Raw genomic sequence first — 24260 nt, forward strand, 5'->3', positions numbered from 1 at the left:
TAATGGCTCCCATATTGACCTGTACAGATATAGAACATTTTCTATAGGTTTTCAGATATCTATTATTGATATAATAGAAATAGCTATTCTCCAGTAGATAATTCTGTTGGGCAGAGCTTTCTTAAATCATCCCTGTAGGCTCTTATTGGAAGAAGCTAGGTCTTGATGCAAAAGACCTTTCCTTTTAATTTGATGACTTAATGGTCTTAGCTTGGCCTGGATATTTGACAGTGATCTAGCACTGGAATCAGCAAGCTGTGGCCTGTTTTTCTTGGTTTGTTTTTCTGTGAGCTAGGAATGATTTTACATTTTATATGTCTATATATTTAAATGAGTTTATAAGTACCTACGTAATTTCCTTGATTTTTTTTTTTCATCTTGGCTTGGCTTGCAAAGCGTAAAATATTTACTGTCTAGCCCTTTAAGAAAAAGATCGCAAGCCCCAGGTCTAGACACAGTAAGCATATAAAGAATGTTTATTGAATGCATGGATAATTGGGAATGACAGAAAAGTCGTTAAGAAGCATACAGCAGCTCAAGTAGTTCACATGACCTAGAAGGTAATGTTTCCTAGCTAGGAAGAAGGCATTTCACTTTTCTTTACTAAATGGATTTTCTTCTTTCAGTGATTGATGTCAGGGGAGGAGAGCAGGGTCTTAAGAGGAATTCTTTCAAGAACTCTGTATCCTTTAACTGCTCGGGGGAACAGTAGCTGCCCTCCAGGAGTTTAGGGAAAGTTGCCGTCTTGGTCTGTTTCCTGCTGAATTACCTTGAAGCTGGAGCCCTGCTTCAGTGCTGACAAGCGATGGGAGTCACTGGTGACAGGAGACACGCAGCAGGATGTTCAGGGCGACTCTCGTGGTCTCCCCACCTCTTCTCACCCACTCGCAGGACCGTGTATGTTTTGTTCTCCCTGGCACACTGGGGAGCTTTCTGTCAAGGGAGCCGAGAGGCTTTTACACGGATCTTCTTTTTAGTTTACCAAGAGAAGAATGGTGGTCTCAGATGTTCGTTGTCCAGAGCAAAGTCCCCCTTCAGTGGCTTAGGTGGGAGTCACAAGGCGCCACTGCAGATTTCTCTCCTTTCCTCTGGCAGTCGTTAGATATTGGAGAAATTTAAACAACTGTCATTATTTGTTTTTAAGTTGAGGAGTCATATTTCAATTAAATGTCTTCATGTGCACTTATCTGCTTCTAGTCAATTAAACAGATTGTAAATTTTATAATATTTCATAAATCCCTGCCGCTTAACTTTCAGTAAAACCTCAATTTTAGTGTAGATGCAAGCATCAATTCTTTCTGACTAATTGGGAAAAACATTGCTGTGACGTTATGTTCTTACAGCACTTTACGTGTACTTCTGTCTCGGGTTACACGAGATTGTTTGGTTCTATTTAGAGGAGCGCCTTCTTTATTAGACTATTAATTCTTAGGGCCAGTGTCGATGTCCTCTTTCTTTTTGTGTTTCCAGGTACATAAACACATGCAGTAAATATTTATTAAATGAAATAATAAATGGACATGCACTCTCACACGTTCTTTGAAATCAGTGACTTAATCTTACACATCTTTCTTTATTCCAAACTGAAGACTGACTATAAATGTACAAAACATCAAATTAGATTCTATTCAGTTCTAACAGCTGAGGTTGTAAACAAATATTACACTTCTATTTTGGCACGATAGCTCTTCTACCTGAATCTTCTCCCTCTCTGTTTTTTCATTCTGTTGCCTCACTCACTCACTCACTCACTCACTCACTCATTTTTAAAACATTTCATTCTCTCAACTCCCAGAGTGACTGTCATTGTCCAGTGGAATGATTCAGTTGTCTTCTATCTTCTGTTTCAAATACTCATCTTCTCCTGTTTATGAGCAGGTTGACGACTATATTGTGAACTAATTTTTGCCTGTCTTAAGCATATTGCATTCTTTAAGTTAGTAATGCTTCTATCATAGCATGGAGGACTGAGCTGTTTGTATATTCCTGTTACCATGGTGATATTCTGTAGCTGGAGTTTATAAATAGTTGCATACTGAACATACAGAATATCTTTTTATTGTTTCTTTCATAAATATAGTAATGCTAATCTTATAGAAGCAAACAGAATGTATAAATCTATAATACAGCGTATGGCTTACCATCCTAGAAATAGTCTATTTGATGATTTTAACTAGAAGATGTTTTAGATTTTGCTTGAAATTGTACCACTGCCTGAATACTCAAGCTGTCAGAATTTCTGGATAATTAGATCTGAGTGAGTCCTCAGAGGAAGTCTAGGGTGTGATTGGTAAGATGGCGTCCTTCTCTCTGACTTCAGTCAGATCAGAGCTAAGAAAAGGTGTCTGTTGCCAGTCAGAGGTTTGTTTCATTTTGTCAAAGGTGTAAGGCGTCTTAACAGTTCCTCAGCAATTATGTTGATAGAACATATTTTTCACCAAATATATAAAATTACAAACAAAATAAAGATTTGCATTCAAAATGAAAATGTTCACAGACTGACCTAGTATAGGAACTGAGATTAATTCCTTAGGTCTTAACCGTTACATTTTCTTGAAACTATATTTAAAATTTTAACGAATGGCCATGTAAAAAGAAATACAGGTGTGACCAGAGATCAAAGGAATTATTCTTTTATCCTTTTTTATACATCCTCCTGAAGTTGCCATCATCAGTTAAAATACGTATTACTAATTAAAAACTTCATATATTACCTAATTCTTGCTTTTCCCAATAATAATGTGTGAGGAAAGGACCGATGGTGTTCCTGATCCTGAGGAAAGAGTTCATGTGCACACATCAGCGTTTTTAGGGAAATGTTGCTCTTTTAATGTGACTTAGGTTCCAGCCACAGAGCTCAGGTCCACGTGGGAGTAATAAAGACAAAACTTACAATAAAAGTGAAATACAAAGATAACAATAGACATTCAAAATGTAGGGCATGGTTCTCAACTACAGGCAGGTCTCCCTCCTGAAGGTATTCAGAAATATGTGCAGACATTTTGCTTTTCAGTGACTGAGGGGTGGGAGAAACCTGTGGCATTTAGTGGCCTGAGATACGAGACCTGCCGCAAGCACCCAGAAAGAATTATTCTGCTCACATGCCAGCAGTCCTCACCTCTCCCACTGGACGCTGCAGGCAGTCATGGCTGACAGTGAGCAGTCCAAAGTCAACAGGTTCCTTTTGCCATTTAACTGCATTCTGTTTACTGACTTTCCTGGAGTTCTCTGTGCAAAATAGTAGCATTTTTTTTTATATTAGTATGGGATTAACCGAGGGAACATCTGCCTTGTCCCAGGGCTGTACGATGTTATAGGTGACTGCAAAGACATTGTTACAGATTCCTTTAAAATGGTTTGAATAATGCGTAATTTAGGAGAAGCAAGCACCTGAACACCGGTACCTCGTTTGAGTCCGCCTCCTGTGGTAGACTGGAGATGGACGCGGTGCCTAGCTCTACTAGGCCTTGCCCTTGTTTTCCTTCCCAGAGACCTACGTAGTGCCTAACGCACAGCGTGCCACTGAGCAGAGGTGGGTTTTTTCCGTCTTGTTTTGTTTTAGCTGAGTGATCGGTTGTGACACTGAAGAACAGTTCCCGGAGTCCAGCCACCTGGCTTTATGTTCCACTTAATATCTTTGTGCCTTGCATTGGTTAGTCACCCCCCTGACTCAGTGCCCTTGTCTGTGAAACCCTACTGAGAGTAGATGCGCTAATACAGATAAAGCCGTTGGAACAGTGCTGGTACCTAGTGGATGTTAAGTATGAGTTGTAATTAACATTATTTTGTAGACTGTTATTTATGACGAGATACTGCTGTGCTTCTAAGAGTTAAATATCAGTATTTTTGAGATGTCTATGGAAAGTTTTTATTTTCTTTTAGATACTGTTAGCTATCATTATTTAGAAAGAACTAGACACCAAAACTGTGTTGGTTTGGCAAGCAATTGGTGGTATTTCTTTGCTATATTACTATCTACATAGTTATGATATCATGGCATGGCCACAGTAAAATAATTTATTATAAAATCATCCTTGAGGTTTAAAACTCAAAGAAAATGCAGAATTGCCAACATGTCAGCTGAAATACAATTTTAAACACTACATAATTTAGATAAGCTTACAGTAGTCTTGTTTTCCACATACGTAAATGAAAACAATTAAGTAGTCTCTAAAGTACGGTGAAGAGCACAGTAACTAAATCGTAATTGTTGTTCAAACCAGCTGTACCTGGTATTTTGCAAAGCAGTATGGGTTTCACATGAGGGCATTTTTCAGCCACTGAAGTTTATTCCTTTAATCCCCAGAATGTTCTTGTTTCTCAGCCATTTCTTTGGAAATATTTCTGAATCATATATCACCCTTCCCTGACTTTTCAAAATTGGTTATGCAGCTGAGTGAATCACAGGGCATAAGAAGCCACTACAATCAGCCTGACGTACTTCTTGAAGCTTACATTTGCTATGAGATTTCAGGGGAGGTTGCATGAAGAGGGGGGAGCCATACATTTAAATTAAAATTGCGTATAATACTTGGATCAGGATGCAAAATTCATATAGATGTTTAAAGTAAAATATAAACTTCAAAGAAATTTCAGGGCTGTGGATGCTGGTCACTGCCAGGGGCTTAGGTCCTCATAACAGGTCCTGCAGGGGGAAGCAGCTTAGCTCAGTGTAGTGAACACTGTTTAACGTCTTAATGGAGCAGCGTCTCTGGGGTTATTCCACTTGTGAGGCTGTTTGCACTTGTTTGAAGTGTAATTTTATCAACCACCTGTCAAACCTTAGGAAAAGCAACTCTTCCTTCCACTTAGTAGTTCTCCAAGGTTAAGTTTCTAACCCTTTACCCATTCTTCACTCCTTCTAATTTGTAGTATCTAAAAATTTCTGGAAGTTGCTAGTGGGATGTAAACAATAATAATTTAAAACAGCGAACCTCATTGTATACACAAATCAAATATCTGTATGCTTAGTGAGGTAACAAGGTGCCTTGCATTATGTTCTTATAGGAAAAAAATGCAGCAGAAATTTTCCCCCTCTTTAGAGGACTATTTTTGGGGTAGGGGGACTGGTTGGTTTTGTTTTGTTTTGTTTCATTCCTGTATTTTAAGACTTTTAGAGTGGTTTTAGATTCACAGCCAAAGTGAGGGGAATGTACAGAGATTTCTCATATACCCCCTGTTCCCACACATGTGTAGTAGCTTCCCCCATGGTCAACATCCCCCATCAGAGGGGCACATTTGTTACAACTGATGAACCTACATTGATACAACATTAACACCCAGATTCCATGGTTTCCATTAGGGTTCACTTTTGGTGTTGTACATGGCTATGGGATTGGACAAATGTCTGTTGACATGTGTCCACTATAATAGTATCATGCGGAGTATTTTCACTGCCCTAAAAATCCTCTGTGCTCTACCTTTTTTAGAATGTCATATAGTTGGAATCATACACTACATACCTTCTCAGATTGGTTTCTTTCACTGAGTAATATACATGTAGAGTAGGTTTAGTTTTCTAAGACCACCAAACGGTCTTCCAAAGTGCCTGTATCATTTTATATTCACACCAGCAATGAATAAGAGTTCCTGTTCCCCCACATCCCCTCCTGCATTTAGTGTTGGCATTGTTCGTGATTTGGGCCATCAGAGAAGTACAGAGTGGTATCTCATTGTTTTAACTTAAATTCCCCTGATGATATATGACGAGAAGCATCTTTCCATATATGCTTATTTGGCATCGGCATGCATATCTTTGGTGAAGTGTCTGTGAGGGTTTTTGACCCATTTTTTAATCCAGCTGTTTTCTTATTGTTGGGTTTTAATGTGGTTTTTTTTTTTTTGTATATTTTGGATAACGGTCCTTTACAGATGTGTCTTTTCCAAATATTGTCTCTTAGTTTGTAGCTTGTTTTTCTATTCTCTTGATGGTTTCTTTTACAGAGCAGAAATTTTTAATTTTAGTGATGTCTAACTGAACCGGTATTTCTCTCATGGATCATGCCTTTGGTGTTGTATCTAAAAAGTGATCACCAAACCCAAGGTCATCTTTATTTCTCCTGTATCTTCTGGGGTTTTATTAACTGTTATGAAGGTACAAAGTCTTTTTCCAAATGTATTTATTTATTTATTTATTTATTTATTTATTTATTTAGCATACGGATGTTCATTTGATTCAGCACCATTTGTTGAAAAGACTGTGTCTGCTCTACTGTATTACTTTTGCTCTTTTGTCACAGATAAGTTGACTGTTTTTATGTGGGTCTATTTCTGGGCTCTTTGTTATGGTCCACTTAAGTATTTGGCTATTCTTTTGACAATTCCACAGAGCCTGGATTATTGTGGCTTTATAGTAGGTGTTGAAGTCAGGTAGTGTCAGTCCTCTAACTTTGTTCTTCTCTGATATCATGTTGGTTTATTCGTGGTCTTTTGTCTCAGTATAAACTTTAGAAGTTTGACAATACAAACAAAATAACTTGCCAGGTTTTGATTGCAATTGCATTGAATCTGTAGATCAAATTGGGAGGACTTTTCTCTTTTACTCTCATTTCTCCCTAAATTCCTACAGTTTAAAGCTTCTGGAAGTGGGGCGGTAGATAAGCAGGGCATGATTCTATTGCTTTTACATCACATTCCTCATATAAGTTTTGCTTATTATCTAAAAGAAAACAGTGCTACAGGTATTCCAAAATAGGTAACGTAAGTCATAATTGCATTTGGATGTGTGCATGTGTGTGTGATGATTGTTTATGTAATGGATACCCTCAGAATAATATTCAGTATAGGCTGTTCTATAAAAGACTCTAGGTTTTATGTTCACAAATTAACATGAGAAAGAACCAAGAGGATAGTTAACAGCAAGGAAATGATACTTAAAATATTGTATTTTTATGATAAAAGTTTTCTTAGTGTCCTTCATTAATTTTCCTGCATTTAGAGAAAAACGTTGACCTTCTAAGAGTCCTTCTCGTCATCCTTATAATATGCGGATCTACCTTGTTCAGATATGAAAATTCATTAAGTAAAAATCTTGTTACAAGTATTATAAAATTGACTTTGATTATCTCTGGGATTGTCAGTACTCTCATCTTATTAGTAATTGGAGAGGTTTTCTCTTGTCCTGTTTTTAATAATAGCCTGGCTGGGTTTGAGATTTCTTACCAAATGTTTTGCCATTTCCATAATAATGGATCTTATTAAAGGTTTTATAAAATTGCTCTTTAGAAGGTGTGGATAAAATGAAGAGTGACTAAGATAGAATGAATCCCCGATTATTATTGGTAATTGCTGCGTGTGCTGAGATGGGCTTTTGACTACTTTACTTCTTGGGCCTTTTCTCTCGGGATTTTCTGTTAAAATTGCAAATTCGGATTTCCCTATTCATCATGGCGGTCATTAGCATCCTATTCGGAATGCTGAAGAATTCTGTAAAGTTGGTCAGAGAAATAAAGAATAGCATTTATTCATTTGAGGAAGCAAAGGGCTAGGAAAAATTGTTAAGTATGTAGACATAAAAGAATCAGATGTGGTCTTTAAATTTCTAGAGCACCAGGACTCCAATTTGTTAAAGATGTACTCATCACTACCAGTATTAAAGAACTTAGAAGAAATTGTTAGTGAGACGAATATGCTGGTAATATAGGCAGGAGTTAAGGTGCTCGGCTTTTGTATTTTGAAAGGAGCTGAAATGAAAAAAGATAATTTATTCTAAAGTTCTGAAAGCAAGTGTAATAGTAGAAAAAAATGAGAATTACCCAAAATCAAGATAAAGAATGAAATTATAAAAAATCAAGCATTCTGTAATGTGAAAGGATAGTTCCATCCTCCCAACTCTTGTAGTTGCATTTATGTAAATGATTGTTTTATATGGTGCAGTAAATTCTATACAGTTAATTCCATGTCCATACCCTACTTCCTATACTTTACTAGTTAATTTTCCATAGCTTTTCATTTCTTTATCCTATCTTAATAGAGTAGACAGATAAAGAGGGAGTAACCAAGAAAGGACTCCATTTAAGGCAGTGGCGAAATGGACGTGGTCTTTTAAAGTATCGCTTGATTACCATGCCTTCTTATTACACTAATTAGATTTTATTTATTCATTAGGAGATTAAAACCAGAAGAACAGAGGTAAATTCTCTACCATAAAATAATGAAGAAAATAAATTTAAAAAGTTATTTACAACAATTATAATATAATAGAGGTTCACTATCCTACTAAATAAAGAGCTCGTTCCAATCAGTGAGGGGTACATAAAAGAAAATAATATAGATAATGAGACAAAGAACATACAAAGCCAGTAAGCCAAAGAAGAAATACACGTGGCAAAAAATATTGCATTTTTTTCTAAGTATTAAAGCAGTTCAAATTGAAACATCAGCACGTGCCACTGAAATGCCAATAAGCTATCGAAGTAAACAAAAAATCCAAAACTAAAAATACTTTATGCTTTTGAGGTTTGTGCAGTGGTAACCATCACACATAACTGGTAGAAGAATAAATTGTTTTTACCATCTGGACAGCAAAAGGTCTTATGCATACTCATAAATACCTAGTTTAGTTATGAGCCTATTATCCTATGCTCAAAACATTCTGTGATTCTGCCCTTAAAAATTAAATGCATGTCAAGTATAGTCAAATAAAAAGTTTTTTTAATTAAAGTCAAAGTCTCTACAAAAAAATTAAAATGTGTAAGACCAAAGACTTTTTTATGTTATTACTTTATAATAGAAAAAATTTGAGAACAGCCCAGTCGTTCATGGCAGGAAATAATTATGTAAATATTGGTATATCCATATCATTCACCCTTTAAAATTATATTCATGAAGACTGTTTAATGGCAGCTAGAATTCTTTTGCTATAATACTGTTAGCCAATGTAGAGTAGATTAAAAATGTGCGTATGTGATTAGGAAACATCACCAATGGTTGTGTGTGCATGTTCTCAAAATCTCTTTGTATTTTCTTATAATTCCAAATTATGTGCAGTGAATTATGTTCTTTAAAATGAGAAAAAAAGTGGAACAGTGAAAATGCAATTGTGAAGGCATGAGAAGTGCGCCAAAATCTATACAACCTATCTATTATGGTGAGCAGTTTGACAACATGCATACCCTAACCCTGTTAACCTCCTCTTAACTCCGTTTGCTCTTATTATTTATTTCCATATTTAAGATGTTCTCCAGCTCAAGGTGAAAAAATAAAAATGTTAAATTTTAGAAGTTTATGCTAATGATCAGAATCAATAACAGCAAATAATCCAAATGACATTTTTGACTTTTGAATGCCATTGTAAGACTTTAGTCTAATTATTCTTTTAGATATTTGATTTTGTTTAGGCCTGATAGCAAGAGGAATTGTCTAGGACAAACTAAGAAATAAGGGCGGGAATCTTTTGTTTAAGGGTATCTCTAACAGAATTATCTTTTGGTAGTGAAGATGAGCCAACTTTGGAACTTTGGAAATGGAAGAGTCGCATTTTATCACTTCTATATCAGAGGAGTCAATACTCCTACTTATATCATCCAAATAAAAATTAAATGTTTGGTAGCACCTTTTATTTCATATTTCATTTAATTTTGTTCACCCATAAAGTTTCCATGAAATGGATTAACCTTTTTTTAATTTACAGGTAACAATATTAACAGGTGGGCGATTTGTGCAAGACTGTGTGGCATTTTAAAGTTCTAGCTGAAATTCAGATATTACATATAGAAAATATATGTGGATGAAGTCAGAGTATATATTTAATTATATGGTTATTTTTTTAATTATATGGTCATTTGTTTTTTTATAATCAGTTGGCTTTAGGACTTCAGTTTGACAGCCACACTTGAAATTCAAGTGTATCCCTATCAACAAAAATACCTAACTGTTATTATATAGGATTAAATAAGTGTTTTCCTGATCTTCTACTCAAGAAGTTTTATGTACGTGTATTAAATCTGCATTTCTATACAGAATGGAGATGGTAATGATTATGAGGAATATTGGACACATCAGTAAGAGGTAGTTAAGTTAGAATAGTTCAGTCTTAGAAGTGAAACCCGAGCCAGAGAGTAAGTTCCAGGTTTGTTGTTTGTTGTTGCTATTTTCCCCAACAAATGCCTTTATCACACATCAGAAGTAGAGACCAGTAAATGGCCTGAGTGATCTTGGGATGGGGATTAGACCTGTAGAAGAAGACACAGGAGGAAGAGCTGAGGGACATGTCGGATTGTAGAATCTATTTGGAAAATAATGTAAATCGGTAGACTAAAGATGACTGGCCACATGCCTTTGTCACAGCTCGGCTTTAGAGGCATTTGTCGTTCCTCTCTATGTAGGCGAATTCTGATACTGCAGAATCACAGTCCTTTAAAAGGCCATTAAATATTCAAATATTATATAGAGGTAGAGATATAATTTAAAGGGGAAATAATTTTAGATCTACATTAAATCAATCTATTTGCTTCTCTTTATTTTCAGAAGGGAAAAAAGGGCCAACTTTCTATTCTCATTGAGTTGATAAATTTTGACATCATGAATTTTTAATGTCTCATCTAAGAATTTAATTATGAGCTAGGGTGTGAAGCATTGTGTTAGGTGTCTTTTCTCCTTAGACTATCAAATAGGAAGGAAAAATGGTGATTATTCAAATAAATTAAAAGTGGCCATTTGTGTAACCATCTACTAAAACTGCCTACTAAAAATGTTTACAAACGTTCATTAAATTTTGCCAGCAATGAAAGTTAATGCAAAGTTTCAGTACTCTTAATTACAGAATTGTTCATAGAGCGAAAGGTTCAGCAAAGAATAATGCATTATTAATCTAAAGGGCACTGTTAAATTATCTACTCTTATGTGGGGATTTTACTATACTTCAGGGGAACTCAGGAAAATAAATAAATCATGGTAAATTTAGTCCACATAATTAATAAAAATGAAATGTTCTTTGTTTCTTCACATACAAATATATCCTCCATAAAAAAATACTTTAACTAAGTCAACTTACAGATAGAGTAATGCTTCACCATGAATTAGTTTTTCAGGAGGATGGTGTATAATTACCTTGAGAGTACAGTATGAATTGTGCTTAAGCAAGATCTGCTTCCAGGTATATTCAGGAAGCTGTTGAGTGAGTGCTTACCTGGAAGTATTGAGAAGTTCAAGGTTATTGCTGCACCACACACACGGGTTTGGCTGTCTCTCCTGAGGGTTTTCCGTATACCCTTTCAGTATCTAATAGTTCACTCATTCCACATCAGATCCATCCTTTATTTAAACATATCAGGAATGTGGTAATTTTAAATATTAGTAATTAAAGCACAAGTCAAGGTCTAATAGTGATGGTGGGCTGTTGGCTGTGTCAGAATTCTCTTTTTCAGGTAATGAAGGACGCAGGGAGAGAGTTGTGGAAGAAGAGTGCTCAGAGGGGCAGAGGTTTTATTCAGCAGTCTGCTTTGTGTGCGCCTCGCACAGAAAACTGTGTGTGCAAACAACCAAACAGATGAAGTGCTGTGTATTCATCCTCTCTCTCTCCGTGTGCGTGCGTGCGTGTGCGCGTGCGCGCGTGTAGTCTGGAACAGGAACTGTGGATAGTTCTGCTTGAGTCTGTTTTGTAAAGGACAATAACCAGATCAACAGAGCATTTTTATCGTGCTGTTTCGCTAATTCTCAGAGAGTGTAATTTATCCGAACGGCCATTGTGGAAAGTTAAAGATCCTGTGGCAGCTCCCGATCTAAAGTACTGTGATACTGTGATGCACATAGTTTACCTCAGGAATTCTTTCTGTTATGTGTATGATCATTTTTGGATCATGTTTATTCCACAACGTTCAAATTCCTGACCGTGTGAGGCTCCATGGCTTTTTGGGTAGATTGTGATCTTATTAAGAATCACTGGCTACATTAAAGTCAGTTTATTGTGACTACAGAGTTTCTCCTTTTTCTCTTCTAATTTAGTAACAATTGAGTTTTTTTTTTTTTTTTTTTTGCCTTATCGCAGGGTGAGAGATATAAAAAAGAATCATGGAATTACTAAAAAGAAGACAAGGTTCTTAAAATTGTCATGTAAAATTATGGGTAAATTTGTTGACCTATTTTAGTTATTTGGCACCTTGAGAAGCAAAAGAATTGGTAGTTTAGCAATGTCATGACAATATTCAGGCATATCTGAGGTATTGTCTAGAAGATTTTGTGTAGCCACTCAAATTTATTTTAAGAAGCCTCGGGTGCCTGGGAGGCTCAGTCAGTTAAGCATCCGTCTCTTGGTTTCAGCTCAGGTCATGATCTCATGGGTCATGAGATCAAGCCCTGCCTTGGCCTTCCTGCTCAGTGGGGAGTCGGTTTGAAGATTCTCTCCCTGTGCCCTGCCCCCACTCTCTGTCTCTCTGTCTCTCTCTCTCCGTAATACATACACAGACCTTAAAAAAAAAAAAAAAGCCTTTACAGTGGGGACCATAACTCCCCTCTCCTAAAGTGTGGTCTGTGCATAGTGACTTCCTTGCAGAGAGTACAGTATGGACAGGGGGAGAAAATGGAGTAACTCGACAGGGAAGAAACCTTGACAGATAGTACCTTAGCCATGTAATCAAGGTCAGCATCAACAATGATGAGTCATATTGATGGTGTGGACGTTGATATGATGTGGTTAGAATATTACTTGACCTTTGTCTTCCTTCCAAAGCCCCATAGCCCTCGTCTAATCCTGAGAAAAACACCAAACAAACACCAATTGTAGTTAATTAGAAAAAGCCTTACATAATGTAACTAAGTATGGATGTGAACACAAATCTATCACCCTCTCTCAGATAAAGACAGAATGACTAAATCTTTGTCACTGTTGCTACAGCTCGAATTAAATTGTCAATTGTTGACATTGACTGCTCTTATAAAGGTGAGTAATGTTAGGGGGAAACACTCTAAAAATACTAGTATTAGGAAACAGATGACTATCAAAGCATAGTGGGTATAAAAATCAAACCTAGATCTCCAAAAAGCTAGTAACTTAGCCTTGAAAAGGAAATTGCCTGATATTTCATAGCAGAATATTGTTTACCTTGGTAAGGCTATTTGATTAATTAGCATGTTTTTTATATGAAATCACAATCAGGTTATGTCACATTAAAAAAAAATTCCAAAATAAAAAATGTTACATATATACAAATCAAAGTACTTGCTACTGGCTTTTCGATGCCATTTTATCTAGAAGACAAAGTAGAAAACCTTTAGTAGCAAACAAAAGCATTTAGCTCGAGGATTTCTTTTCCATGTGAAGTCCTGGGGAAAAAACAATTTGGCTGTTTTTATTTTAAATACACATTTTTATTTTTTAAACCCTGCCTGATATAATTGGTTTGTACGAAAGTAGGCTATGCACTGGATATATATTTTGTATAGAACAAAATGACTTCTAAGTTCTAGAATATACTATAAATCAAGGATTTAAGAAAATTTCATAGTATAGAAACCAAGAGCGATGGGCATTACTGCACTGTGTATTTCTGGTTTCCTCATAAAATGTGGACGAGCTTCTATGGGAAATGTTTGCATTTGATTGTTCTTAAACTATGCTTTTGCTCTTCTTTTTTCCTAGGCCTTGTCTGCAATATGTAGGAGAAACTTACCCCTTTATTCTTTACATAGTACTGCCCTTGAGGAACAATGTGAGCACTTTCAATCTATTAATCAGAGTAAACTGAGTTTAACAGATGTTCAATGGCAGACACCTTCTCAAACCAAATGTCTTCCTTAAGAACTGAAAGGCATACACTTTACACATGAAATCAATATCCTCTTTCTCCTTCTCTATTCTAGTGCACTGACAGGCAAAATTCACCAGTCACGTCACCAGGATCCTCTCCCCTTGCACAGAGAAGAAAGCCACATCCAGATGCGCTCCAGATCCCACATCTAAGCCTGCCACCAGTACCTCCTCGCCTGGATCTAATCCAGAAAGGCATCGTTCGGTCTCCCTGTGGCAGCCCAACTGGTTCACCAAAGGTAAACTGGTTTTATTAGAAACACAGATGATGTAAGTGACACTTATTGATTGCTCAGGTTCCTTTGAATTCCATTACTTGCCTTTCTTGTGCTCTTGACTGTTTTGAAGAACTTTGATGTGTTTCTCATTCTGTCTATGGTGAGCCCACTATCCTGTTTCTGCTTTATTACTGTAAAAGTTACAAAATGATTCAGAAAGAGCATATGTCTGTAATATCTCCTTGGTTTGCAAAAATGCATAGAAGATTAAATATAGCTATTCCGTAAAATGGATTTAAAAAGTCATTATATGTATTAAAATGAATTGTATGCCCTTATCAAATGATATTTTATGCTCATTTTCATTGTGTCATGACAAGAAAAAATGTTATGGGAGTATATTTGCATAAGGGCTTACGATGTGATAAATTATCACCCATGTTTCAAGGTGACTCAGAAGAGGGAATTATTTGTAGAGTATTTTTATACCTAAAGGAATTAATTACAAAGAATTACAATATTTGCAAAGTAATTACATTACTCTTTAACATTAAAGACATAATTCTAACTATGTAAATCTATGCCCATGGTTTGTTTTAATTTTGTGAGGACTTATTTTTCCAAATTTGATAAGCGCATATTTTGCTTTATTAATTATAAGACTGAAAAAGTTAATTCCATTGATAATATGCTTTAGAGTCTAAAATGAGTCAGAACCACAATATTTTAGTAGTATTTAGTAGTATTTGATTGTTCTCGATTACAGTAACTTGATTTTAAAATCAGATTAAGATTTTTTAGGGTTGCATTTAGTTAGAATTATGTAAACATATAGCACATTCCTCTTTTCTGTAATATTTTCTAACCATAAAAGCGCAAAATCGTTCATCAGATGAACCATGTAAATAAAAATAAAACCATGACAGTCACATAGATTCAGTTCAGGTGCATGTACCTTCATATTTCCAAATGGGAATTAAACAGATTTTTTTCATTTTAAGGATCCATACACATTCAGATAAGTTCTACAAATAATGACGCTCTATTATTTATGATTTCCCACTATTCTGGTAATAACTGGTAAAACACAGGATCAGAGCAAATTTGCCCCTTATCAGTTGCTTTATGTTGCGGTAGCAAATATGAAAATGGCAGAACCAACACTTTCATTCTTTCAGAGAAACTACAAATTAAGTTGCTCTTTCAAAAAGTAAAACAACAGCAACTTTGAGTTTCCTTTATCTCTCCTAAATTGTGTAAAGGTGCAAATAAATTAAGGACTAAATATTATTTTTGGTCAGTCAAAATCATCACATAATTTTGATATTCTGCTACTTTTTCTTGTATAGTCTTTATAGTCTTTAACATTCAGGTTTATGTATTCGTTTACACGGAAAATTCTAATGAGATATATTTACATAAGCTTTTCATTAGTTTTTAAAAATGTCAATAATTGATGATAAAAAGAAACATTAAAAGATGACACAGGAATCTAATAAAATTCCACTATGGCTTAGAAAACAAAAGTGATTAATAGACCAGTCTGGGAATCGTTTTCTCAGTGTATGATACAACTTCTAATTTATTTATTTTTTCCATGGTATCTCTTCAGTCTTCTCCTTGCATGGTGAGAAAACAAGATAAACCACTCCCAGCACCACCTCCTCCCTTAAGAGATCCTCCTCCACCTCCACCTGAGAGACCGCCCCCCATCCCACCTGACAACAGACTGAGTCGTCACTTCCATCACGCGGAAAGTGTGCCTTCCAGAGACCAGCCAATGCCTCTTGAAGCCTGGTGCCCTCGGGATGTGTTTGGAACTAATCAGTCGGTGGGATGTCGACCCTTAGGGGATGGCTCTCCAAAGCCCGGAATCACAGCAAGTTCAAATGTAAATGGAAGGCACAGTAGAATGGGCTCTGACCCTGTGCTTATGCGAAAACACAGACGCCATGATTTGCCCTTAGAAGGAGCCAAGGTAAGAAATAAAGCAGAAGCTAAACAATCTTCTCAAACTCTTCTGATAGGAGCTAGTATAATAGGTTGGGCAGTGGTTTTTTGTTTTTTGGGTTTTTGTTTTGTTTTGTTTTGTTTTTTTGCCTCGTGTGGCACTTCCCTGAAGGTCTTTAATTATCTCCAAGTTATAAATAATCAGAAGCTCATTAAAACTTAAAAGAAGTCGGGAAGAAGGTTCTAAGTAATGATTTAATTTTAATGTGAAGACACTATAGATAATTTGCAGGAGATTTATTTCACCTTCCCTTATTTCATCTGCCAAAACCTTTTCCTATTAATAACTTGTTGGTGGGAGAATCAGCACTGTTGTGTTTTTTGGGTTTTCTTTTTTCTTTTTTAACTCACCTCGTTCTATCTAATCTGAAAAAAGTTGATTATAGCGTATCATAAATTGGCCATTGGAATTGTTGCCAAGGACAGTGACCTTGTGCATCCAGGTAAAATGAACTTCTCCCATACATTAAGATACCACTTCCAGGTCACTCTTACAGAGCAAGCTCTTTCTCCATAAAACTGAAAGAGACTCACACGTTTGAGCTCTAACTTGAAAGATAGCACCACTATCATTTATAGACCCAGGAAAGAATTTAAGCTCACAGGGAACCAAAGAGGCAGCAGCAGAAATCATTGAGGTTAGAGTTCTTGGTAGGCCCTTGGCAGAGCTGTACTGTACTATTTTCTCGTATTTGCTTCCATGATATTTTTGGCTCTGAGATCAGATGGTTGCCATCTTCCCTCAGCTGAAGGAGGCTTTGCCTCCTTTTGAAGACTGTAATATTAAAGTGATGCCTCTATGCTGATCTTTACTTGTTATTTTAGGAGAGTAATCAATTCCTTCAAAATAACAGTTTGCAGTTGGTAAGTTCACCATATATTCAAGAAAAAAAGAAATATGAATTTTGACATGTCTTCAACTTCTCTGTGTGTGTGTGTGTGTGTGCGTGCCCACACATATGTGCACGCACGCACATGCTTGTGTGTCAAGGTTAAGTGATGAGGAAAACTTTGTATAATAATATTTAACTTCAGAGATTCTAGGGTAGCCAGGATCTGAAGAGTCAAAATTTCTATTGTGGCATTCAAAACAAAGGGGGAGGAGTGGGGGGAGTTTGCCATGATTCTTAGCCAGTGACTCACCTGGGTACCTTCGTATTTTAAATATATCATCTGTTTTAAATATAAAGATCTCTAAAGGTTTTCCCCAAAGTCATCTAAACATGTAAATGTAAGAAAAAGTACTTAAAAAGCATTTTTATAATGTTTTCTGAAAATGGAGTGTTATCTTCCTCAAATGTATATTTCTACCACCTAGAATCTGGATTGGAGGGATCTGCCGGGTTTTTTTTTTTTTTTTTTTCTTTTTATCCATTAACCTCTATAACTTTTCATTCATACCTGGCCATACTTGTCTTGAGAAGAGTGTTGGAATGAGCTCTGACATGAATTGACTGGTTATGTTTCGCAACATACTACAATTTATTTCTTGAATGGACTTTGGAGATACTTATAATAATTATCTTAGCTAATTCATTGAAGACCTCTTATTTCCAGGTTCTTTTACATAATATGTTATACAGTTTTAGCACTAATATAAACCCTGCCCTTCGAAGCCCTAGAACACTGGCTGTTAATTTTTGTATGGAAGGTTGCCATTTTTTAAATTGGGGTTATAATTTTGTAGGTTATAGGTATGAAATTTTATTATGTTAACTATAGGTATAAAATATTAATAGTGACTTCAATTTTAAAGATTCCTTTAAATGTTTTCTATGTGAACTTTTGTGTCCTGATCATTGATGCATATTAATGTCCCAGAGAACATTGAGTAAATTGCACAATGTCTTTTAGTGAAATCTGGATTTTAATCTTTTTTAGTTCTGGCTAATTAATCCTCATTAAGATTCTTTAAGGTGTAATCTCATGTCGTGTGTATTAATAATGCAATGTTTATATTCTCAAAGTTAATTTCATGTTACAATCAGACATAAAGTTTTAACCAAAATTAGACTTCTAAGATTTATACTTCAGTCTAGTTGTTCAACTTCTATGGTGGATTATAAAGAAGGATTTATATATAGTTAATGTAATAAGTAATGTAAAACAGGTATCTCCTCTTTTTCTCTTTTATTATCTTTATAAAGGAACTTCGGTAGACCACAAGGTACATCATAATTTACATACAGTGGAAACAGCCTAAGTCCTCTTCTCATTTCACTGTTGGGAACCCTAAGAGGCTGGCTTTCACTAACATCTGACAGAGGATGGGGTCCATCTGGGATCCTGTGGTTCTCAGTGTCTGTGATCCTGCCTTGGAGTTTGTTTCTCACCTTACGTCTTTATAGTTCCTGCATCCAAACTGGTTAAATTTCACATTCGTAAGTGCTTTCTGTATGCAAGACCCTCCTCGTGTTCAGGATAACCAGAATCCCAATGTTCTCTCCCCTTCCAAATTTAAGAAAGTGTTTTTATGGCAGAGAGCTCCTTCAGGCAGAAGGAAGACAGACAAGGCAAACCTGGTAGCTGCATTTTAACAGGACTAAAAATCTTACCAGCTCTGGAATCAGAACAAAGTCTTCCTGTTCTAGAATTTACTTTGTGGAGCTGAGCAACGTACTACATCTTTGCCCCAACTCCACTTCTTTTTCTTATCTTTATTTTAAATGAATAGGAAGATTTATTTATAACATAAAAAATATTTCCTTATTCTTTTTTAAATTCCAGTATAGTTAACATACAGTGTTCTATCAGATTTCAGGTGTACGATATAGTGATTCAGCCCTTGCATACGTCACCCTGTGCCCCTCACCGCAAGTGCACTACTTAATCCCCATCACCTGTTTCCCCTCCATCCTCCCACCCACCTCCCCTCTGGGAACCACCTGGTACGTCTGGTAACCATAGTTCAGAGTGTTTCCTGGCTTATCTCTCTTATTTTTCTTACTTTATAAAATGGAAGAATAATAGTACCTTATCTAGGAGAATAGTCACCCTCCAAATACCTAAATCCTCCTACTCCTCCGGTCTGGAATAAAACCAAAAGTAACAGCTAGACATGAAGGAGCCGTAGAAGTTGTAACAGTTGTAACAGTTGACATTTTCATTCAAAATAGTCGTCCTATTTTTTTTTTTTTTTTACAGATTTAAAGCCAAAATCATCCTCTCTTTCTCTTCTTTCTCTCTTTTTATTTACCTAATTCCTAATGAGTACTTGGTAAGCACTTGGTTGCTGAGCTATACAGTATATAAGCTGGTGAGAGAAGCAAGAGTGTGGTGTGTATGTGCTGGGGGGGGGCGAGGGCAGAGCGGGGAAGGGGCTTGGAAGAAGAGGACATCCATGATATACAAGGGGGAAAAACAGTTTTTAATGTATTTTTCCAGCACTGGCCTTCAGCCAAAAGTAGCATGTAATTTTCTTGTTTGAAATAGGAGTTTTTTTCCTCCTATTTTTCATGAGAATGCTGAATGTTACAATGTATCCTCACCCTCCATACCTGGTGTGTCGTTTTTAAAACATTTTATCATGAAAATAAAGGGGAAAGGGATCTAGATATTTGGGAGTTGATGTATCTTCACAAAACCCATCAGTCTCTCCAGTTGTAAGCAAAAGCATACTTGTGTGAAATAGGAACAACTATCGTTTAGACTTGTTTTCATTAGAGGGAATACTTCAAATGAACTATTAACTTACCATTTTAAAGATAAAAAAACTTGAGTAAGCACGAAATGCTTAAATTAGAATTCGATGTACCTGCTGGGGGATTCATCAAATGAACACCCGTGAATGCAGAGACAACTTGCTGTCCTTCACCGTGTGTCCTCTGTCACTGTGCCTCTTCCCACCATCCATTAGAGGCATTTGCCCTTTTTTTTGCATCTTCACTAGATAAATGGTAAGGGGAGCAAGAATAAATTAAATTCTAATTACACCATTTGCTACTTGTAGAGAGCTATGAGGGAAAGAGCCATTCAGCCCATCGTTAAAATGAAGTGTAAGAATTTTCTGTGACTTTCATTGACTCCCTTTTCTCTCCTCCCTCCCACCTAGCATCATCGCATTAGCTAAGGTAATACTTTACTTTTAACATGAATCTGCAAGCTAAGAGTTATTATTAGGTTTATTTGTCTTGTTTTATTGGTAAGAAATTTCTTTCCTGTAGTACTGTTTCCTTTCTCTGAAATTCCTGAATATTAGCCACATTAGAAACCTGCTCCTTTTTTTTTTTTTTAACATTTTAAGATTTGTAATGAATATTCATCTAAGACTCATGGGTCACATTACACTTTTTTTTTTTTTTTTTTTTTTTTTTATTTATGTGACAGAGAGACAGCCAGCGAGAGAGGGAACACAGCAGGGGGAGTGGGAGAGGAAGAAGCAGGCTCATAGCAGAGGAGCCTGATGTGGGACTCGATCCCGGAACGCCGGGATCACGCCCTGAGCCGAAGGCAGCCGCCTAACGACTGCGCCACCCAGGCATCCCCACATTACACTTTTGATGCAATGTTCCATGATCCTTATTTGCATATAACACCCAGTGCACCATGCAATATGTGCCCTCCTTAATACCCATCACCGGCCTATCCCAGTTACTCCCCCCTCCGAAGCCCTCAGTTTGTTTCCCAGAGTCCATAGTCTCTCATGGTTCATTCCCCCTTCTCCCCTTCTGTTTACCCCCTTCATTCTTCCCTTCCTTCTCCTGCCGATGTTCCTGCTATTTATGTTCCGTAGATGAGCGAAACCATATGATAATTTTCTTTCTCTGCTTGACTTATTGCACTTAGCATAATCTCCTCCAGTCCCGTCCATGTTGCTGCAAATGTTGGGTAATCGTTCTTTCTGATGGCTGAGTACTATTCCATTGTATATATGGACCACAACTTCTTAATCCAGTCATCTGTTGAAGGGCATCTCAGCTCCTTCCATGATTTAGCTACTGTGGACAATGCTGCTATGAACATTGGGGTGCATATGGCCCTTCTCTTCACTACGTCTGTATCTTTGGGGTAAATACCCAGTAGTGCAATTGCTGGATCATAGGGTAGCTCAATTTTTAACTTTTTAAGGGACCTCCACACTGTTTTCCAAAGTGGCTGTACCAACTTGCATTCCCACCAACAGTGTAAGAGGGATTCCCTTTCTCCACATCCTCTCCAACATTTGTTGTTTCCTGCCTTGTCAATTTTTGCCATTCTAACTGGCGTAAGGTGGTATCTCAATATGGTTTTGATTTGAATTTCCCTGATGGCTAATGATTTTGAACATGTTTTCATGTGTCTTTTAGCCTTTTGTATGTCTTCATTGGAAAAGTGTCTGTTCATATCTTCTGCCCATTTTTTGATTTGATTATTTGTTTCTCATGTATTGAGTTTGAGAAGTTCTTTGTAGATCTTGGATACCAGTCTTTTATCTGTAGTGCCATTTGTAAATAGCTTCTCCCATTCCGTGGGCTGCCTCTTAGTTTTTTTGACTGTTTCCTTGGCTGTGCAGAAGCTTTTTATCTTGATGAAGTCCCACAAGTTCATTTTTTCTTTTGTTTCTCTTGCCTTTGGAGATGTGTCATGAAAAAAGTTGCTGTGGCCAATGTCAAAGAGGTTGCAGCCTATGTTCTCCTCTATGATTTTGATGGATTCCTGTCTCACATCGAGGTCTTTCATCCATTTGGAGTTTATCTTTGTGTATGGTGTGAGAGAGTGGTCAAGTTTCATTCTTTTGCATATAGCTGTCCAGTTTTCCCAGCACCATTTATTGAAGAGACTGTCTTTTTTCCACTGGATGTATTTTCCTGCTTTGTCAAAGATTAGTTGCCCAAACAGCCGAGGGTCCATTTCTGGGTTCTCTATTCTGTTCCATTGGTCTATGTGTCTATTTTTGTGCCAGTACCATGCTGTTTTTGTGATCACAGCTTTGTAGTATAGCTTGAAATCTGGCAACATGATGCCCCCAGCTTTGTTTTTCCTTTTCAACAATTCCTTGGCAGTTCGGGGCTTTTTCTGGTTCCACACAAATTTAAAGGCTGTTTGTTCCAGTTCTTTGAAAAATGTCATTGGTATTTTGATTGGGATGGTATTGAAAGTGTAGATTGCTCTGGGTAGCATAGACATTTTAACTATGTTAATTCTGATCCATGAGCATGGAATATTTTTCCATCTTTTTGTATCTTCTTCAATGTCTTTCAAGAGTGATTTGTAGTTTCTAGAATATAGATCCTTTACCTCTCTGGTTACATTAATTCCAAGATAACATGATTTTGGGTGCTATTGTAAATGGAATGAATTCCCTACTTTCTCTTTCTTCAGTCTCATTGTTCGTGTATAGAAATGCAACTGATTTCTGAGCATTGATTTTGTATCCCGCCACATTACTGAATTGCTCTATAAGTGCTAGTAATTTGGGGGTGGAGTCTTTTGGGTTTTCCATATAGAGTATCATGTCATCTGTAAAGAGACAGTTTGACTTCCTCTTTGCCAATTTGGATACCTTTTATCCCTTTTTGTTGTCTGATTGCTGTTGCAAGGACTTCTAGTACTATGTTGAATAATAATGGCGAGAGTGGGCATCCTTGTCGTGTTCCTGATCTTAAGGGAAAGGCTTTCGGCTTTTCCCCATTGAGAATGATATTCGCTGTAGGCTTTTCATAGATGGTTTTTATGAAATTGAGGAATGTACCCTCTGTCCCTACACTTTGAAGGGTTTTAATCAGGAAAGGATGCTATATTTTGTCAAATGCTTTTTCTGCATCAATTGAGAGGATCATATGGTTCTTGACTCTTTTCTTGTTGATATGATCTATCACACTGATTGATTTGCGAATGTTAAACCACGCCTGCATCCCAGGGATGAATACCACTTGGTCATGATGGATAATCCTTTTAATGTACTGTTGGATCCTATTAGCTAGGATCTTGTTGAGAATTTTGGCGTCCATTTTCATTAGGGATATCGGTCTGTAATTCTCCTTTTTGATGGGGTCTTTGCCTGGTTTGGGGATCAAGGTAATACAGGCCTCATAGAATGAGTTTGGTAGTTTTCCTTCTGTTTCTATTTTTTGAAACAGCTTCAGGAGAATAGGTATTATTTCTTCTTTGGATATTTGGTATAATTCCCCTGGGAATCCATCAGGCCCTGGACTCTTGTTTTTGGGGAGGTTTTTGATCACTGCTTCAATCTCTTCATAATTAATCAGTCTGTTTAAATAATCAATTTCTTCCTGTTTCAGTTTTGGCAGTTTTTAGGTTTCCAGGAAGGCATCCATTTCTTCCAGGTTGTTTAATTTATTGGCTTAAAGCTGTTGCTAAAAGTTTCTAATAATCCTTCCTATTTCATTGGTGTTGGTCGTGATCTCTCCCCTTTCATTCATAATTTTATTAATTTGGGTCCTTTCTCTATTCTTTTGAATAATCTGGCCAGTGGCTTATCAATCTTATTTATTCTCTCAAAGAAACAGCTTCTAGTTTTGTTGATCTGCTCTACTGTGCTCCTGGTTTCTAATTCATTGATCTCTGCTCTAATCTTGATTAACTGCCTTCTTGTGTGTGGGTTAGGTCTGTTCTTTTGTTCCAGCTCCAGCTTCTTGAGGTGAGAATATAAAAACTGCATTTTAGATTTTTTCTATTCTCTTGAGTGAGGCTTGGATAGCTATGTATTTCCCCTTAGGACCACCTTTGCAGTGTCCCATAGGTTTTGGACTAATGTGTTTTCATTTTCATTGGTTTCCAAAAATTATTTAATCTCCTTCTTAATTACTTGGTTTACCCAATCATTCTTGAGCAGGATGCTTCTTAGATTCCAAGTGTTTGAGTTTCTTCCAAATTTTTCCTTGTGATTGAGTTCAAGTTTCAAAGCATTTTCGTCTGAGAATATGCAGGGAATAATCTCAGTCTTTTGGTATCAGTTGAGACCTGTTTTGTGACCCAGTATTTGGTCTATTCTGGAGAAAGTTCCATGTGCATTAGAAAAGAATGAGTATTCTGTTGTTCTGGTGTGTAGTGTTCTGTATATATCTATGAGGTCCATCTGGTCCAGTACATCATTCAAAGAACTTGTTTCTTTGTTGATTTCCTGCTTAGGTGATCTGTCTATTGCTGAGAGCGGAGTGTTGAGGTCCCCAACTATTAACGTATTATTATCTATATGTCTCTTTATTCTGGTTAAGAGTTGACGTGTATCTAGCTGCTCCCCTGTTGGGGGCATAGATATTTATAATTGTCATAGCCACTTGTTGGATACATCCTTTAAGAATAATATAGTGTCCTTCTGTATGTCTAACTACAGTCTTCAGTTTAAA

General features: G+C 36.6%; 1 protein-coding gene across 7 annotated transcripts in view; it reads left to right on the forward strand.

Moving 5' to 3' along the window:
• CBLB (Cbl proto-oncogene B) overlaps window positions 1-24260 on the forward strand; it is a 218850-nt gene that overhangs the window by 141333 nt on the left and 53257 nt on the right. For all 7 annotated transcript variants that reach the window (XR_015724219.1, XM_045785283.2, XM_045785279.2 and 4 more), the window contains exons 11-12: window positions 13798-13983; window positions 15575-15940. Coding sequence is in view for 6 of the 7 variants with exons in the window: in XM_045785283.2 (XP_045641239.1) it covers window positions 13798-13983; window positions 15575-15940 (552 nt within the window). In the remaining variant the exon portion in view is untranslated. The remainder of the gene's footprint in view (window positions 1-13797; window positions 13984-15574; window positions 15941-24260) is intronic.

This window comes from Ursus americanus, chromosome 4 (genome assembly GCF_024610735.1).
Source record: "Ursus americanus isolate L20-20 chromosome 4, mUrsAme1.1.p, whole genome shotgun sequence".
Classification (NCBI taxonomy): Eukaryota; Metazoa; Chordata; class Mammalia; order Carnivora; family Ursidae; genus Ursus; species Ursus americanus.